Source organism: Centruroides vittatus, unplaced genomic scaffold, assembly GCF_030686945.1.
Source record: "Centruroides vittatus isolate TY-2023 unplaced genomic scaffold, ASM3068694v2 contig_453, whole genome shotgun sequence".
Taxonomy (NCBI): domain Eukaryota; kingdom Metazoa; phylum Arthropoda; class Arachnida; order Scorpiones; family Buthidae; genus Centruroides; species Centruroides vittatus.
In genome coordinates this window covers 991779-1012202 of record NW_027122249.1, presented here as the reverse complement: position 1 = coordinate 1012202, position 20424 = coordinate 991779, and the positions used below count along the sequence as shown (strand labels likewise).

The 20424-nt window shown below is 32.5% G+C and overlaps 2 protein-coding genes across 2 annotated transcripts in view; both read left to right on the top strand.

Annotated features, from left to right (window-relative positions):
• LOC136977327 (ATP-binding cassette sub-family C member 4-like) overlaps window positions 1–16078 on the top strand; it is a 231954-nt gene extending 215876 nt beyond the window's left edge. Inside the window, exons 24-27 of the mRNA XM_067272795.1 lie at window positions 1519–1608; window positions 3260–3432; window positions 15507–15612; window positions 15679–16078. Of these exons, the coding sequence (XP_067128896.1) occupies window positions 1519–1608; window positions 3260–3432; window positions 15507–15612; window positions 15679–15855 (546 nt within the window). The 3' untranslated portion in view covers window positions 15856–16078. The remainder of the gene's footprint in view (window positions 1–1518; window positions 1609–3259; window positions 3433–15506; window positions 15613–15678) is intronic.
• Window positions 16079–20054: 3976 nt separating this feature from the next.
• LOC136977326 (ATP-binding cassette sub-family C member 4-like) overlaps window positions 20055–20424 on the top strand; it is a 107297-nt gene continuing 106927 nt past the window's right edge. The window contains exon 1 of the mRNA XM_067272794.1: window positions 20055–20167. Coding sequence (XP_067128895.1) covers window positions 20103–20167 — 65 coding nt within the window. The 5' untranslated portion in view covers window positions 20055–20102. The remainder of the gene's footprint in view (window positions 20168–20424) is intronic.

Here is a 20424-nt window from a genome sequence, read left to right as displayed (position 1 = left end):
TTACCGGAAACAGGATGGCGAGTTCTGTCACGATGTATTTTGGATGGCGATAAATCGAGTGGGAGGGTTAGCAAGGTCGTGATAAGGTGTCAAGCGTACTCAAGGATGACAGGCATTGACATAAAACCACATATTTAATAAACACACAGATTATTACAATTCTAGAGTACAAAACAAATGAAGATACAACTAAAACGGTAAATACTGGGATCGACACGACTATTCTATTTGGCGCGTGAATGTTCGTGCCTTAAATTAATGTTCGGTTGATGTCTGACCGGATTAGGTTTCCCTATCCGAAGTTATTACTAGTCTAACTTATAAACTAGGCGAGAGAGAGTTCATAATCTACGTATAATATACCTCTTAGACCGTTGTATAGGAGATTGGCGAAATGCTCCAGGATCGGCAGTCAGTAGGGATGGCACGTAGAGCTCTGTCTTCGGGCTAGAGGTAACCGTTGTAGACTATGTCTTGGTGATGTCCGCCCTGAAGACTGTGCTCAACCCTTTTTATACCCGTTTTCGGGGGAGATGACTAATGCATCGGATGGTGTAATGTGTTCTAAGTTAGGTCCGGGTGTTGCAGATACGGACAGTCAAGATTCGGACATGTCGATGAATTATTGACACTTTCTACCCGGCATTGTTACTCGATTTACCTCATAAAATTGATAGCAACTGTCAAACAAATGGAATAAATTGCCGGTAGTGACTAAGATCAGAATTTGTCTTGCGACCATAGTAATAATTGTTTAAATCGGAGAGACATTTAATCAATCTTATCTGTTAAGAAATCAGGAGAAATAGGATGTGTGTGGGTTTTGTCCGGGTTGGTCTTCACTCGTTTTTGACCTTTTGTTTGCCCCTTTTCCCAGAAGGGTATTGGATTAAAATATTACTTTAATTAATTAAATCATTTAATTAACTCAATACCCGCCTCTCAAATAAATATACAATACAATACAGGATTATCGGGTATTATTAAATAGATACCCGATAATCCTGAATGTCTAGTAATTCGATAATCAGGCTGCAGTCTGATCCTGTACATGCAAGTCTGAATAATTTCTACTGGGCGTTAATGGAAATAAACTGTATTTTCTTAGAAACTTTCAAAAACTTTATACAGAATTAGAGACGTATAGTTTCAGTTCTCGAAAAGTTTTATTTTGTATTACAAATACGATTTTTCCTCTTCGTATTTGAATTTTCCCTGTGTATTAGCAAAAAAAGCACTCATAAAATTAGAGTAACTTCGAGCACGCCAGGCGAAAAAAAATATATAATCTAATTGCATATTTTCTAATATTGTATCATTTAAAGTTTGTAAGATATATTTAAATTGTACTGTCAATGTATAAGAAAAGATGCTCACATGATTTTTCTATCAGCCTTTTATTCACATTGATTATTAAAATATGTTGTGGAATGCTTTTCTTTGAATGCAAAGTTATTATTTTATTTTTATCGAATTCAAAAATGAACACAATAAATGCAGTTTGCATGTTGTTTATAGGATCCGGTGTTATTTACTGGTCCTCTTCGTAGAAACATCGACCCGTTCAATGAATATTCAGAAGAAATGTTATGGCAAGCAATTGAAGAGGTAAGAAATAAACGAATATTTTAAATTCATAGTTTTGTTTTGATTTTATTTTTATTACATTAGAGAACTGATTATACGTATCAGTTGTAAACGTCCTTTTCATTTATTTGTGATTTTATATTATTTCCAAGACTAGCCCATTTTTTTCTAGGATAAAATTTCAATTTATAGACATTAAACTCATTACGAAAATTGTCATATAAATTGTTATTAATTTTGTTAAAAGTAATGTGTCTATTTCAAGGTTCTTTTATAAAACTTAATATGAAAATTTTACAACACATAATTTAGTCAATTCTCACATTGTTATCTTTATAAAACCAAAACTGAATCGGGTAATATTAATTGAATTAACTAAACGTAGTTTACATCTCACAGACAGAAGATTAGCTGATATTATATTATGGAACTATCATATTAAATGCAAATTCTGCCTATGTAAGATATTATCTAACTGTGAAGAAATTCATAAAAATAATGTTTGAATTAACAAAATATTTTAATTTGAGGCAAAATTGGCAATGGATACAGAGAAATGGAAGGAAATAGTGAAAAAGACATCAGACACCATCGGGCAATGAGCCCAGGGTTAAGGATGATAATGATGAAATTACGACGAACCGTTCTTAAAAGTTTGAATATAAACTGTATATATTTGCTATATGAATGAATACAAAACTAAAAACACCCAGCTGAGTTACATACCTCCCGGCTGTTAACACATTTCATTAGAAATCTACATTTTATATTAATAATAATAAAGAAAATTGTGTGTGGATTCAGCTTTTATGAGATTTTGTTATAAAAAATGTCATATTATTAATTATTACGAAATGGTTAAAGCTTAATATTACGAATAGGGAGGAGTTATATAAAAAATTCTTAATGCTAATAATGAGTAAAATCTTCAATATGTTCCACTTTCTCTCGAGATATGTGACTCTCCTGTATCTCCCTATTCCATCGAAACTTTACCATAAATATTTAATGTTCTCAATCACCCCTTATACACAAGTTACCAAGCGAATTTTCGTTTTTTTATATTTCTCCATCATGAGATTTTAAACGAAATAGACGCAAACACAGACACAAACACATATACATACATATTTCGAACAAGAATTTTTTGGTTTTTTACTTCAGAAATGTCAAAACATTAAGATTACAGAAACTAGGAGGGTAAAATGTTAAACGATCACAAAATTATAACATGAGAACCCAAGTTGCGTTAAAACGTCCAGGATATTAACAAGAAATTAAACATTTTAGATAATTACAATACTGTCCCGTGTTCTGTTGTAACAGCAAGGTAAAACCGTTATCAATAACACAATACTGTTCATTTTCAGTGGCATTTCATTCTTAAAAATTTTAAAATAATTTTCAAGTTTATTGCTAGGGAGTTGAATCATATCTACACTAATACTGAATACTAAAACGAAATTTTTCGGTAATATCCTTGAATTTATGGTCTTAGGTCCAGCTATTAGTTTTTTCAATATTATATAATCGAAATTTATATCTAGATTAAACACATGCTTTTCATTATATGACTGTCAGGTCCAATTCCTTGAAAAGTGTATATACAGTACTCCACTGTATAAATTAATTAGCTAATTCTATTAATCACATGTTGAATAAAATGTTTAAGGTACAGATGAAAGATGTTATAAAAAATCTGCCTGGAGGAATGGATACGCATTTAACAGAAGGAGGGCGAAATTTCAGCGTAGGAGAAAGACAATTAATTTGTCTTGCCAGGACAATCCTTTGTCAGAATAAAATTCTTGTCATGGACGAAGCAACATCCAATATCGATAAAAAGTAAGATGGCTGTGTTTTGTGCTTTTACATTTTAAGGTAACCATATGAACTATTGTGTAAACATATAATATTTATCCCTTCTGTATTTAATTAATTATTATTATTTGTTTGTTTCGCTGTTCTCACAAATTATATATTTATCATTTATATCGGAAAATTAGATACACCCAAACAAATAATAGGAATTTTCTGTGTTTAAAGTTTTAAGTATTAACAGTTTTTAGTAGAATATGTTCTATCCGTTAAACATTTTTGAATTAAATATTCTAGCGTGTATTATATATGAATTTATATTTTAACAATAATTTTAAAAACTTAGTTTTAATTACTTTATGTTAAACGTGATAAATTTTCAGTTATTATTTATTTACAGAATAAAAATAATTGCGTTTTGTGTTTATCAAACATACACTAGTTTAGTGCATGAACGTCATAGGAAAAGAAACGTATTGTAAAAAACATTAAAGAAAATAAATTTACACTGCGAAACGAACACTTTGTTGTCATTGCGCTATACCGAAATAACTCTCGGAAGTAAGGAAAATCTACTTTTATAATCTTTGCAATCAGAGATGCTTTCATTGCAGGTAAGGGATTTCAAGTGTAGTTACTTGTTCAACAATGCAAAGAGAGGTTTTAAAGAAATTCATCTTCTCATGGAAAGAATTTCATAAAAAATACATGGAGGTCTGTAGGACTAAGCTTGATAGTCGGTTGCTCTAAAGATGTATCTGTTTGTGCTCAGTGATTTTTGGAAAATATCAACGGAACTATCGGACTTACGGACTACCCAATTATACCGTCATGTGCTGGGTCTCACCCTGGTTCGTTTGACCTCAATTTTATGTTTCTAGTTAAATCAGCGGGAGAGTAAATTAAAATTAAACTTAGCGTTTTTCGATCGGATCTAGCGGGGAGAAACTAAATTAAAAGGGGGAGGCACTGGGGGGTTTAGTGCAGGATCATTTACTATATCGGTACCTAAGATTGGATGGGGGTAGTTAAAGTTTTAAATGAGTAATAAGGGTTTAAATTCTGTAGTATTAGAGTTAATGGAAAAAAATTCAAATTTTTTCCGTTGCCAACGGACTTTAACGGCCACTAACGAACTTTTTAACAATCATTTTCATTTACTGAATTATTGAAATTTTCAACTAATATAACGCATTTATTAATCGACAGACTGGGTTTAAACTTTCTAGCCTTATTTAAACCTTAGTAGGGGGATCTTGGGCTTTTGTTGGGTCTAAAGTTTTGGGTTAAATTATGTGTGGTTAGGTTCGGTGTTATGTCTCTTTAAGTCAATTTGTTCCATTTTGGGGTTGTTTGGTCGACATGAATATTGAGGTTGACAACGCGGACTACAGGGATGGAAGTGCAGTGGCCGAGGTCACACTAGAGCCACTAGAGGAGCAAGTAATAAAGGAGGCCTCACTCCTTTTGGAGAAAACCATGGGGCTATGTCCTGCATCATTGAAGACTGGCCCAAACATCAAGGTTCGTCAGGAAATTCGCAACGCTGTCTTCAAATTGCACTGCTGCGTGCATCAAATGTATGGAGTATATTAAAAGATATGAGAAACCAAAGAATGGGGGACTGCTACTACAACAAACGCCCACATGACGAAAAGCTATGCAGCGGCTGTCACGACCCCAGGCATTCCAAGCATTACAACAAGAAATATAAGTAAAACAATAAAAGAAAAAATTAACAAAGAGGGGACAGGGGAAGAAGTGGCTCTCCTGTTATACCCAAGGGAGACAGATACACGGAACTATACAGACATGAAAGAAATAACAGGAGTGATGAGAGAAAAAATTTAACCTAATAAACTTGGAATTGGAGTACGCTCAATCATTGAAATAAGTGGAAATGGAATTTGTATTAAAGTAGCTTCGCGAAAAGATGGAAACATACTGAAAGATGCAGTGGAGGCAATCCCTGAGGTGACAAGCAAAGTGAAAGCAAAAGTAGCGGAGGGTAGATGCCCCAAAATAATTTCAATAAATGTGCCAAACTACATAGAAGAAAACAAGCTAACTGAAATTTTGTACAAACAAAACCAAGTATGGCGAGGAATGGGCCTTGAGGAGTTTCAGCAGAAATGTCGTATAACCACGACCCTTAATAAAGGCAATGTTAACAAAGGGTGCCGGCATATGGTACTGGGTGTGGCCCCAGAAGTAAGAAAAATTTTGATAGCAAGTAAACACGTAGCGCTCGCCTGGAGCAATGTAAGGTGGATGACTTTGTATACTTACTCAGGTGCTTCAGGTGTTGTTGCTACAACCCCTTTGCCCGGGACTGTAAGAACCGGCAAAGGTATAGCCACTGTACAAAAGACCACCGCTTTTCAGATTGTCCAAATAGAGACAAAAAGCCAACGTGTGTTAATTGTCAGGAAGCAAATAAAAATTTACCAGAGGGTAAGCGATATGCTCCTGATCATAATGTTTTCTTAACAAAATGTCCGCTATCACAAAAGACAAAGACAGTAGTTATAATGCAAACAAATTATGGGAGTAAACCCAACAGTAACACGGATTCTGTCAACTCACTTCAACCAAAAGCTGTAACTTTAAGAACGATAAAAATACTTCAAATTAATGCACAAAAGAGCAAGTCGGCCTACTCCCTGTTGGTTAAGACAGCGATCGATCTGGAGGTGGATCTCATAGTAATACAGGAACCATACGTAATTAGCAATAATATAGTCAGATTTGGGAGCTGGTGAATTCTGCAGAATCAGAGCGGCAAATGGCCAAAATGTGGCATAATTGTTCGAAACGAAAAATTAGAATTGGCAATGATCCCACAACTCTCAAATGAGAAATTCACTACCACTATAATATACCAAGACCTACAAATTTACTTAATAAATGCCTATCTTTCCCCAGCAGAAGTTGACAAAACTTGTGTTAGCGAACTGGAAGATATTACAAGAAAACTGAATAGCCGGAATACAATTATATTCTGACTATTCAGTTTTCTTATAATATCTACGACATTAATATAATATCTATGACATTAATATATCTTTCATAATCTTTCATCTAACATTAATAATAACATACTTATAATATCTACGACATTAACGCAAAGTCACCCATATGCTTTAATCATCTGGAAGACAGAAGAGGAAGGAAAATTTCAGATATGATGGATGAAAACAGGATGACCTCAGCAAATATGAGCACAGCTCCCACTTTCTACACTGCAACAGCAGAGAGTTGGAAGACGTAGTCCTAGTCACTGAAGAACTAGACTACAGAATAGAGAATTTTGAGATTTTACTTATACCTTCAGGGAGCGATCACAAGTACCTTAACACAGAAATAAACAATTTTCAAATAGGCGAATACACCAATAGAAGGAGAATACGCAGACTGACCAACTGGGACCTATTTAGAGAGGCGTTTGCTAGAAAATGGAGAGAGTATGACTTCCGAAAACCTACTGCAAACTCTGATATTGATCAGTATGTAACACACATAACTGAAGCAATGCAAACGGCTGGACAGCAAGCGACCACAATAAAAAATATCGTTCGAAAAAAACGCCTTGGTGGACAAGCAAACTAGAGAGGCTGAAAAAGCAGGTCCGGAAACTTAGAAGAAAAATGACCAGAAACACCGTCAAAAAAAAAAGAATGACTAAAAAAAGACTATAAGCAGGCAATTAAAAAATTCAAAAAAATAACAATAAATAAATGAGACAAGGTCTGAGGAATGGAAAAAATCTTGTGGGGAAAATCACAAGAAAGACCCATGAGATACTCCGTACCAACTGGTATTCCGAAATAGGAAGAAAACACACATGCCAGACATCACGGACAAAACCTATAGCCAGAACAATTTCGACATCATCCAGAACATAGAAAAAATTCTACAATTTCATTTCCCGAGTGACAATCCCGATTCAGACATTCAAATACACAAGTTAATCAGAACTGAGCATGGCCAGTGTAAAACTCATAACAATGATACCCCATTCTCCTTTAGGTCCAAAAGGCGATTCATACTCTTAAAAATGGGAAATCACCGGGACTAGACAGCATTACGGCGGAAATGGTAAAAGCCGCATTTAACGAGATACCAATAGCCTTTGTCTATCTGTATAATGAATGTCTGAGTAAGGGATACTTTCCAGACAGTTGGAAGAAAGCAAATGTGAAATTCATTCCAAAAACCAAAAATGCATGTAACCTAGACGAGTTTAGGCCAATAAGCCTACTCCCGGTATTAGGGAAAATCTTAGATGGCTTAATAATCAACAGAGTCTATCATCATCTACAAAAGAATAACAAACTCTTAAGTGACCTTCAATTTGGATTCAGAAAAGGGCGTTCTACAATCCAAGCAGCCCTCAGAGTCAAGAATTTCATCAAGAATGCTTGGGAAATGAGTCAACACTCCATGCTCATTTCAATAGACTTCAAAAGAGCTTTTGATTTTCTATGGTGGCCGAGCATCTTGAAACGCTTGAACGAGACTGAATGCCCCGCCAATACTCAAGTAATTCTAAGAAACTACTTACACAACAGGACGGCAGGATTAGGGATTGCAATTGCTGGATCCCTCATCCAGCAATCCAGCTGGATCCAGCGCATTCTTTGGCCTGCTGGTTCCAGCACTTGGTGCTGGATCCAGCGCTGCGGATCCGCAAATACTCAATTAACTTTCTAAATAATTGCGCAAAAGTCTACGTCGTCGCGTTGCCGCTTTGCTAACTACTAGACTGCTACTAATTACTTACTCACTACTTTACTAACACTAATAAATAAATTATTTATAAATAAACTATACCTTAATCAATCCAGCAAAATTTAATAAAATAATAACGTATTCAATCGCTTTTAATGATCTTCCTCAGTTACAAAAAAATACATCAACTATAGAACATAAAATGTGTTTGGAATAAATATAAAAAGAATAGTGCTTAATTACATCCCATTTTTTTAAAACAAGATACATAGATGTACTGCCAGGTCTGATAATTTTCGTATTGTATACCGACGTAATCCCACTGTTTTCAAATTTTTAAGAAACGATAAAAGGAAAGAGGATCGGAATTCAACAACGGGTATATATTCGGTGCCTTTACACAACCAACGTTTCAATTCCAAGCTTGTTTATGTGGGTGCAACGATGCGCAGTTTAAAACAAAGGCTCAAGAGCACAAATATACAATCAGTAAGAACCTTGACAACACTGCACTGGCATCATACGCAAGACAGAAGGATGTTAACGTTCAATGGGATCAAGCGGCAATTATAAAAACGACGACGAATAGGCAAACGGTCAAACATCTTGAGAGATTGGAAATCTGCAAGGCGCACATGACAACTGGTTGTATAAACCATAGAGATGCGGACTCATTGTCTACCGTGTGGAGATTCTTTTACATTAATTAATGTTATTAACGGACAATGCTGGTTTCTGTTGGATCTTATATACAGGGTGTTTTTTTTTTTTTTTTTTTAAACTGACGGTACTCAGAGACATCTGTAGAGCAATCTAACAGCCGGACTGTCGCCAAATTTGGGAGAGTGACTAAGGACGACATGGGAAAGAGATTCCGCGAAGAAAAAAGTAGTACCCAAATTTTCCGGTAGGGGTGGATTGCTCTACAGATGTTTCTGAGTACCGTCAGTTTAAAAAAAACACCCTGTATATATTTTTTCCACTATTTATTTTGTTTATTTATCTATATTTTGTCCGTTTGGGCGTTTTCCGTTAATGTTTATATTTATTCCAAACACATTTTATGTTCTATATTTAATGTTCTATTTTTTTGTAACCGAGGAAGATCGTTAAAAACGATTGAAAACATTATTTTATTAAATTTTGCTGGATTGATAAAGCTGTAGTTTATTTAACTTATTCTACTTCCAGTACATAGTTTTATATACTTATAAATAACTACAGACTAATATGTAGAGCCTATATATGAAAACTGGTAAGACTGATAGCCACTTAGCCACTGATTATCCGTTCTTACATTATTATAATCTATATATATAATCGAGACGAGTTGATGATAATAATAATAATAATAATCAGCGCAGAGCCCAAACGGTTAGGAGTTGAAAGTTGAAATTTGGTACACAGTTAGGGTGAGTCACGAAAACGCACACTAAGAAGGGATTTTTCGAAATTCCTCCCTACGGGGAGAGAGACAGGATTAAGGTTTAACACTTCCATCAACAATGGAAGTGTTAAGAGAAAGCGACGTGCAAGACGCATATGCAGTTTTTTTCGTTTTTGTGGGAAATCGAACATATTTTTAGACCCATCTAAAAGTTCTCTAATTAGTCTGGAAACAGGTGTCCCAATTCTTGCATTCTGTGAAAACGGGTAAGGTTGACTATTACGTGATAATCTTAATTTTCGCTAAAACGGTTAGAAGTTGAGAGTTGAAATTCGGTACACAGGGTACCAAATTTAAGTACCAAAGTGTTAAGTACCAATGGAAGTGTTAAGTAACAATGGAGAACAAGAGAAAGCGACTGCAAGATTTACGGGCGCTGGAGGAAGAAAAAAAAAAAAGAGTAATATGTTAGAACATATTCGATTTTTAAATTTAAACAGATTAGTTCGGTTTTTCTCGACTTTTCTTCTTTGGAACATTCGATGAAAATCGAACGATATAATCAGAACACGTCGTGAAAATCGAACAATATTAGAACATTCGATTTTCAAATTCGACCTTTCTTTAGAAATATTTAGTTTATTGATGAAATTACTCTTTTTATTCTGTGACTATAACGTAATAATCTTAATCTTCGCTATCGTTACTTTTGCTCGAGCAACGCCGGGCCAACCTGCTAGTATATAAATATAAATTAATCAGTAGAGTTACCTTTGCTATTATTTAACTTAGATTATAATTATAATGTAATCTTTAACTAAACATTTAAAGTTAATTATCTCTATCTCAAGTGTTAAACCGAATTAAAGTTAAGTTTACTACCTAAATGTGTAAGAAGTTTTACTGATTTATAGTGTCCAGTCTAAATAATAAAAGCTTCTTAAGTATTTTTTAAAAATGTTTTATTTCATTAAAAAAACATAAATTGCAGGATAGATAGATAGATAGATAGACAGATAACACTTTATTGCACCAAAAATACATCCGCGCTGGATCCAGCTGTGATGATTTCAATCCAGCAAAAATCCAGCTGGATTCAAAACACTGCTGGATTGCAATCCCTAGGCAGGATACTACTCCAACAACATTACAATTGAAAGAAAGGTTACCAGAGGTTGAACACAAGGCTCGAGAAGTGGGCCAGGCCTCTGGAACCTGGGCTTTGACAGCCTGCTAGAAGAATTCAATGAAAGGGAAGATACAAAAATACAGGTTTTTGCCGATAATGTTATATTGATGATTTCGGATAGAAACTGTGACAAACTAGCAGAAAAAGGCAATAAAGCAACAGGGAGAAAAGCTGAGTGGAGCCAAAAACATAAACTTCAGGTTAACTATAAGAAATGTGAAATACTAGTGAGCACAAAAAAGATAGGGAAAGGACAATTAAAGACAAGTCAGAATATACATAAACGGGAATAAGATAAAAAATGTCAATAAGATGCGGTATCTAGGAATTTATTTTGACAGAACCCTTACCTCGAAAATTCACGTAAACAAAATTCATCAAAAAATGCTCCAAAAAAATAAATATACTTTTGCAAATATCTCGTAATGTTTGGGGTCTCAACTACAAATCCACAAAGTTAATATATAAAGCAGCAATCGAGCTGACAATTGTATACGGGATACAAGTGTGGGGAGAAGCCATTAACAAAATAGAAATAAAGAGGAAACTACGAACGATCCAACGAAAATTTATGATAAATATCTGTAAAGCGTATAGAACGGCTCCGACTGATGGCCTGTTAGTATTGGCAAACATCCTACCGATTGACCTTAAAGCAAAACAACTTAACTGGGAATGGACATTAATAAAAGAAGACATCAGCAACCTTAATGCTAAGGATATTGAAAACAAAATTAAGAATGGGTTACTACCCCCGAGTAGCTATAATCTCATACAAGAAATGAAATACAATCAAATTGAAAGGGTAAGGAACAACGGAGACATGGATAAACACACAGCACAAGATGTCAACTACGAAACAAACATGGACAACAAGGATGTCAACAGAGAAGACTGCTGGAGAGTATTTACGGACGGTTCGAGGAGGGCAGAAGGAGTTGGTTGTGGGATCGTAATCTTTGACTTAAAGAACATTAAGACTTATCAGGCTAGCCTTAAAATGGCGAATTATTGCACAGTCACCCAAGCAGAGCTTTGGAGTGTTTTCAAAGCCTTACAACATATTGACAAAAAATCCCAATGGTACAAAGGAACTACAACAATATACACCGACAGCAGGGTATATTGCAGGCTATTCACACCCTTAAAAACCAAACTAGAAGAACTTTACTTACACACGAAATAATTGAATTGGCTCATAGAATTGGCGGCAATAAAATATTGAGATTCCATTGGATCCCTGGCCATAAAGGGTACGAGGAAAACGAGCCTGCCGACATGCTGGCTAAGAAAGCAGCAAAAAGTAACTTACCAATAACATATAGTAGAATATCAATCAAAGTAGTTAAGCAAAAAATTAAAGAAATAATAGATCAAAGATGGCAAAAAGAATGGGAACACTCGAACACAGGTAGAACTTTGTATAGCTTCATACCGACGATCGCCGTCAGAAGAGCATGTAGACATCTTAAACCTACTTACGAAATTACTCAATGTTTACTAGGACACGGTAACTTTAATGAATATATCTTTCGATTTGGAAAGAGAAATACTGACAAGTGCGATATAGACAGTGACAGCGTTGACAACGTGACACATTACTTATTCCAGTGCAGCAAATACGAACATCCTCGTGAAAACTTTATGAGACAATGTGTTTTGGCCGGCTCAAATTGGCCACCAAAGCGCACAGCACTTGTGCAAAATAAAATGTTATTCGATAACCTCTGTAAATTTATAAAAGCAACGAAAAAACTGTCTGCAAGAAAACAGTCAGAATATCCACTAGAAGACAATGGAAGAACTACTACAAGTGAAGAAATTGATTAAATTGTCGACAAACAACTGATCATCTTGTACAGTACATATTGTATATAATTGTATATATGTTACAACTGTTCACATTGTAAGTCTCAATGTAGGCAAAGTAGCCTAAATTGTTTCTTCTGTAAAGTTTGTTTTGTTAATGTATGCCCGAAGCAAGACGACTCTGCAGACCCGTTTTCTTTCATCTCCTAATCTTCCATCTAATCTGTCACTATTATTTTTTCTTTCATTTTTTTCAGGGCTGTCAGTCAACAACATAGACAGACCTCTTAATCTTTACTCTAATGTAATGTAATGTACGACTAAGCTGGTGTTCAATATAGCTGAGAGATTGTTATGTTCAGCGCTTGTTATGTTCTCTGTTTTTTTTAAGTCTGTTTTTTATATAGGTATATTTAAACTTGTTCTTATTTTTCAATTATTCCATATTTAGTGGTCCATATAAGAACAAACTGATATGTATTCACTCCATTTCCCGATGTGACAATGAGTTGAGTCTTTCTGCTTTTTTTCTAATGTAACACACCTATAACAACGGCGCTTTTGGTTCTAACAATTTCATTTACCAATTTCTATTTTTAAAATATATCTGTTTAAGGAACCGGGTTCGATAAGGTTAAATGATCGAACGATTTAACGGCTTAGGGATAGTAAGTCCCGCCCACTGAGTCTTAGAATGGCTATATAAAAGTTAAGACTAAAGATCGTAGGATCCTAGTCTAGTCAGGACGCTGACACCAGTTAAACAATTATTTCTAATCGCGGTTTAACTCACGATCTACAAATTTAATATCACTAAAAGGAGGGCTAATAATTTCATGAGCGGGGCGGTTCGTAGGTAAGTGATAGGAAGACCGTTGGTTTAAGGAAGATTACCAATAGATACGTTGACAATAACCACTAAAAATTTAATGGAATGAGTTCAGCTAAAAATGTGGATACATAGACATTATATCATATTTATGTTAGATATAACATAAATATATCGATTCTATTCCTAACAGAGATATATATGTCTTTAACAGAGAGAGAGTTTACAAAATATATTATATTACCTCACTAATAACTTGATTTATAACAATTTTGTTGAGTCGTTGATCGAGGTTTGTTCTAAAGGCGAGAAATTACTCCTATGTTCTTTGAGCAGAAGTTACTATTCGGGAACATATGGCACAAATTTAAAGTATGAGACTACTATGTGATGAGGTGTGCATTGTGCGCGGAGTTTAGCGCGTATCACCTATTTATACTCCAGCTCTCCTACAATGGAGATTAAATCTTTTAGACCATCTGAGATGTCATGATGAGCCTTTTGGTTATTCTAAATATCTCTCTCAAGAACTAGCTTTCAACACAAGAAACATTCGTTCCTCGTTCTCCTCGCTGATTTTAACTTTTATAAAAATCGAAATATTTCATTAAATTTTAAAGGATTTTCTATTAAAATATGAAAACTCATTTCAGAATCTCACATCTGTATTAGGGTTTATATTTCCCTGTCTTTTACTTGTCCCGGGATTCCGGGAAAAAAACGAACTGTTTTCTGGTATCCCAAGAAATCCCGGGATATAATTAATTATTCTTTAGATATATCATTCGATTTCAAGATTTATTTTATAATTAGTCTTCATTATTAAGTAAGTTAATACGTACTGCAACCTTTAAAATAATAATCTTAATGATGCTGTGTAACATGTATAAAAAATTAATTTTTAGTTACGTAGAAATTTTCACAAATAGAAAAAGTTTATTGGAAACTGCTTAGAAACAAGTAATAATAATAAAAAAAATTTTAAAGTCAATTCCTACTTAGGTCAACAAAGAAAAATTTTATTCTAAATACTTTTTATTAAATAATTACAATTAATATAAATATGTATATACATACGCTAAATATCTTATATAAGAGAAATTTTCTTCTCCCATATAAAACTAAAATTAATTAATTAAATTTAAGTAATGAATTAATATTTGAAAAACCTGTATTAACATCAAGTGTCATCCACTACAAGTTTTAAAAAATGTATTTGAACTTGAGTGGATGAATAAAAAGTATTTTATTAACGATTGAAAATTTGAACAAGATATATAAATATATATAGGGAGAGTGTGAACTAATAGTAGGAATTTAATAAAATGCTTTTGACTTGAGTTGAAAATTTAAAGAAAAAAGGGAACTTTGATCAAACTTCTAACTTAGAAGTTATTTTCGTTTTTTTTAAACAGAATATAAAATATTATTGTAAATTTTTATAATAAGATTTTAAAAAGTAAAGATGTTCGATATTCCCATCACTCAATCTAATTCTTGTTTTAGTACTGAGAAGTCCCGCTATTCAAAATGCCCTTTCCAAGTCAATTAATGTGGGTAGAGTCGTCTTTAATGCATTTAAGAGAAGACAGATGTTATGTGTTTTTTCACCCGTTGCCTGGAAGATTTCTAGTTCGTTTTCGAGATGCATTACAGTATTTCTTTTCCTGTCTAGTATTCTTGATTTGTCTATCTCGGCTGCTTTAATAACGGCATCAAGCTTATATTCCTATAATTCGGCAATTCGTTTGGTTGTGGTAATCAATTTATGAAGAAAAACTTCATACTGCATACTTCGTATTCGTTTGCATCCTTGCTCAATTTGCACAATCTGGCATAATGCAGTTATCGAAGCTACTGGGCATGGTTAAAAATCAAGGCGTCATAAGCACAATTATTCCACATATTACAGGTTCTGATAAAGAATTTTCAGTCTTGTCACAAATAGGCTACGTATTGATTATTAACAATTTGTAACATGCCATACAAAGCAAAAATTTTAAAAATAATAAGTAAGCTTAAAATTAATAAATACAAATGTATTCTGACAGTTTATAGGTTAATATTTAAACATATGATTACATGCAATGAAAACAATATTTAATATTTTAAAATACACATATTAACTTACTAACGTATTTAAATTTTTCTTGCAGGACTGATACCTGTATTCAGAAAATTATTCGAGAGAATTTCAAATCTTGTACAGTATTAACAATAGCACATAGATTACACACTATTATCGATTCGGACAGAGTTATGGTGAGTTTTATGATGTAAACTAATATAAATAAATATAAGTTTCATTTACATTTTTAAAATTAATAGGTATTACATTCGGGAATTATTCAAGAATTTGATTCGCCTTATGCGTTACTAAAGGATGTAAATGGTACTTTTTATAATTTGGTAAAGAACACAGGAAAGACTTCGACGGAAGAACTTTATAATATTGCCAAAGATAAATTTTATGATCGGCAAATTATATCAAATACAAAATTATAAGTGAATCGATACTTACTATACAAATTATTTCTTGTAAGTTCTGGATTATTATTTACTTTTTAAAACTTTCATCTTAGAAAAATGTCTTCGATCATCTGTTTCGTGTAAGAATTTAAATCGCTGAAATCTCAAATTTACAATTTTTAATGCATTATTGATAAGAAAACGATGTTAAATTTATGGTTAGTCATTGTTGAAACGAAGATATTGTGGATGTCCAATGTGAAGGTTTAGCTGTAAAGACGATGATTGAAATTTTGCTGAACAACAGAACATTTGTTAATGTGATATAAGTTACTACTTAATATGATTACAAGTGAATCTAATATCTTAATATTTTGCTGCACATTCAACTTATATATGAAGCTATTGAAAATTATTAATAACCGTAGAGTAGCATTTTAAAAACTTCCACTTAATATGCTTAATAATATCTTCACCACGGAAAATATATAGTTGTAGCGTATTTATTCTATCGTTTTTTGTGTGATGTAACAGATACTAAAACAATATATACCATTTCTGAAAAATTTTTAAACTTAATTATTAAAGTGAAATAAAAAATGATCAAATAACCAATAGCGTATTTTCCATTAAACGTAATATTATTTGTCTTCTACCTCTCCTTTCACATAGAGTGTATTGTTATGTTCGTCATGCAGATTAAAAAAATAAATTGAAATTTATAGGCATTTTCTTATGTTTAATTCTTCAAAATATATACTTTTTTAACTTACAAAGTTTTCTCCTGATCAGAATCAATTAGAAAATACAGTAACATTCAAATACACAATTGTCAAGATATCAATACAGAACGAATCTATCGTAGAGAATAATTCTATTTCTTACATTCTTTCTTTATCATTAATTCCTGAACTAATTTTAATTCCATTTCCATGAGCTGTGTAGTTATTTTTTAACAATGTGATTGTTGCGCATTGGGGTTGATAATAGGATTTTACAATCATGGTTCCAGAAAAAATTCATAAACTTAATACTGCTATAATTAAATTTTTCGTTTATTATGTAGCAATATCATTCACATATATTTATCTATACCACTATTCGGTTACTATAAGAATTTTTGAAGTTATAATGCTGTTTGTGCATTTGACATCGTGCGTTTAAATAATTAGCAACAAATTTTAATGATTTCCCTAATATTTCGAGCCACGTCTAGTTTCGAAATTACATATCTTATTTTAAAAATTGCGCGACAATCTTTCAAAAAAATTTATAATAAAATTATAATATTTACTACTTACACTTTTCATTGTCAATCGTTAAAGAAAAAATTTTCCTGACTACAATTGAGATAATTATATTTTCATTTGACCGACTTCTAATTGATAAACAGCCTAAGTTTTTGTTTAGTTAGTCGTAAAACCATTATAACATTAGTATTATTTTTATTATTTAATTTCACGTAGGATTAAACTTTAAAGAGAACCCCATATACTACCCTATGATTCATGGATCACCGACACATACACTCACCAACTTTTAAACATGTATGATCTTATTCTTTACTTTACAACTGGGTGCATAGATAGACACTGGGCATTTTTAACATTACTCTTTATTCAGGTATATACTACAAACAAGATGATTCGTTATGGCCAAGGATCTCATTCCCAAGTTTCTGGAACTAGTTCAGTTAATTTGTTTACAAATCATAAATAAAATATGATTAGTTTATATAATACTATCATTTACATATTATATAATCAGAGATTCCATACGTTTGTATATAAATAATATATTTTATAAGTAGATCAATTTAAATTTAATCTAAAATGTTTACATTTTCCTTTTTTATTTCACTGGCTTTCTATAATCTCACTTGTTAAGTTTTTTATTTGTGCATGTGTGGAATTGTGTTGTTAATAAATAAGTAAAATTAATGTATATTTGATTTATGTAATAAAATACTTCCTTTAATTTATGTTTGTATTAGCAAGAATGTTTATTTTACTAATAAACTTTGATTTTAGATTTGAATTTGAATATAATTTAATTTAATAATTAAGTTAAAGTTGGGAAAGTTGAAGGTTTAATAAGTATCAAATTTTTCTAATATACAGAAAAGTACTTACAGTTAGTTTCTAAACTATAGCAGTTATAATTGTCATACAGAATATTTATAGACTTTTCTATGAAATGCTTCATATTGTTGGGCTTAGTGGGAAAGGGTTCGGGGGTAAACGTAAACAGTAGCAACAGAAAGTAAGCATCATTTCAATATATGAAAATACAATAAAATATATTTTCATGTTTTTAGAAGATACGTTTTTGTGTCCACTTTCTCATGTGTAATTTTCTAGAATATGTCACAGATGTTAAGCAGAGTGTTGCTTGTATGTAATGAATTTTCAAATATTCCAAGTCACGGAGAAAATAGAGTAGTACAGTAGTATGGAAAGAAAATAGTTCTTAGTCTGATGAAAAAACAACACTAAGTGAATGTTATTTTTCCGGGATCGACATGCCGATAGACAATCAAGTCTTTTACATTTTTGCATTCAAAATACTTTTAAACTACCAAAAAAAAAAAAAAAAAAAAAAAAAAAACAATAAATCCGAGGATTTATTGTATCTTCGTACATGTGTTTGTTGAGGTGGTGGGATTACGACTAAACACCCCTAAGGCGGAAGACCCCCATCAGCGGCAACGAAAGTCGTTACGATAGTAATCCTGAGCGGGACGAGAGGAACGGCAGGTGGATAGACTTTGTTACTTGGACCCTGGTTGTTAGGACGTTGGTGAGTGCGGAGCAAGAACGAACATATACCCCAGAATAGATTCGAACCTTGGGGTACGGACTCTCGAGTATCGACAACCCTGAACTTTTACTTGGCTAAGATTCCCGTTAGCCGTAACATTTATACTGTATTTATGAATATGTATCTTATTGTGTATGGAGGCATTTATCTTTTCCTCTTAATAACTGCTGTACATTTGTCAAAAAATGTATAAACTTTTCAAGGAGGTTTGGATATTAGAGGTAAAATTTTCTAGAACTTTTCAGAAATATCCGAACCATAAAGTCCAGGAGATACGCACCCTACAACATTTTATCTCACGCATCAATCTGAAAAAGTAAATATAAGTGAAGCGATTATAAGTGACGAAATGACATACAGAATGCCATGAAAAAGTTCAGCAACCGAGCGACCAGCTTTTTTAATATAAACAACACGTGTACGATTGCTGTTTGACTTTTTTCTGATAATCGTGTATTAGTATAGTAATTAAACGTTACTATCAGATAAATTATACGTTTCTCAAATCATTGAATATTTAAATGAATAGAACTTAACACGTGCATATAGTTACTAACAATTAATGAACTCTTAATAATTTTTCCACAATGAACGGTTATATATAACGAAGTAGAGGAAGTAAGCAAACATCACTTGTGGTCCAGATGAAAAAAATGTGTATACTTAATCGAGACCTCTGATTTATAAAAATCTCACCCGGACTCGATTTCCATGAATCTAGCTCTATTCTACAGATTAAGGACAGACAAATGGACCCACTGATGTTTAGATTGATAACCGCAGAAGTCTATACGTCAACTTTTTTAAACTGTATCGAAGAAATACAATTTTCTACCAAAGTTATTTCGTTTTAGTTTGTGAAGATAACTTACTTAAAAGCAATAATAATAATAATAATACTAATTTATAGTAATATAAATAATATAATAGAAAAATAATAAATAACTTTAATATATTATGTAAGTATTTTTAATATTGTATCAAACGTACTTTTTAAGTTTGTCTTTTTGTTTTTCTGATGTTTGATAGACACTTCCAAAACAGATACGTGTAGAATATTTTGAAAGTGACCAATATAAAAGTGCTATAGAAAAAACACGAAAATACTTATAAACCTTCCACCGTATTAATAATGACCTGTAATAATGTATATATATTATTACAAGTTATATAATAATAACATTTACAAATTTTCAGATAACTTGTTCCTTTGCATACAGTTAGAATTTTTTCATTAAATTTAACAAGTACTCTAACAACAGAACCACGATGAAACCTTTACATAAATGATAATCTCACTGTTTATTATATGATGAAATCCATCAACCAGAAATATAAATACCTCGTTAAACGTCTACACTTACATATTTTATTAGAGTATTCACATTACATGTATACACATGTAACAAGTATTTCTGTTTATGCAGTGTGCAGAATATTACGAAGCCACACGTTAATATAGAATGGATGAAAAAGAGAAAAATAATCCATTTGACTCAGCTGGTCTTTTCTCACGTGCATTTTTCTGGTATGTAATTTCATTTAAACTCATTAATATTTCAAATATAGAAACAGAATAGAGAGTATAGCCATCGGTGAGAACTAATTCCCCAAAATTTTTATATTTTTATTTTTAAATTTTTATATTTTATGTCGTTGATATGTGGAAAAATGCATAAAAAGTTCGTTTCTTTTATGCCTGTATTGAATTTAGTGTGTGGAGGGGTCACGCTTTTGTTCACCTTGTTCGAAGCTTCATAACTCCTGTGCTTTTTTCAGAAAAAA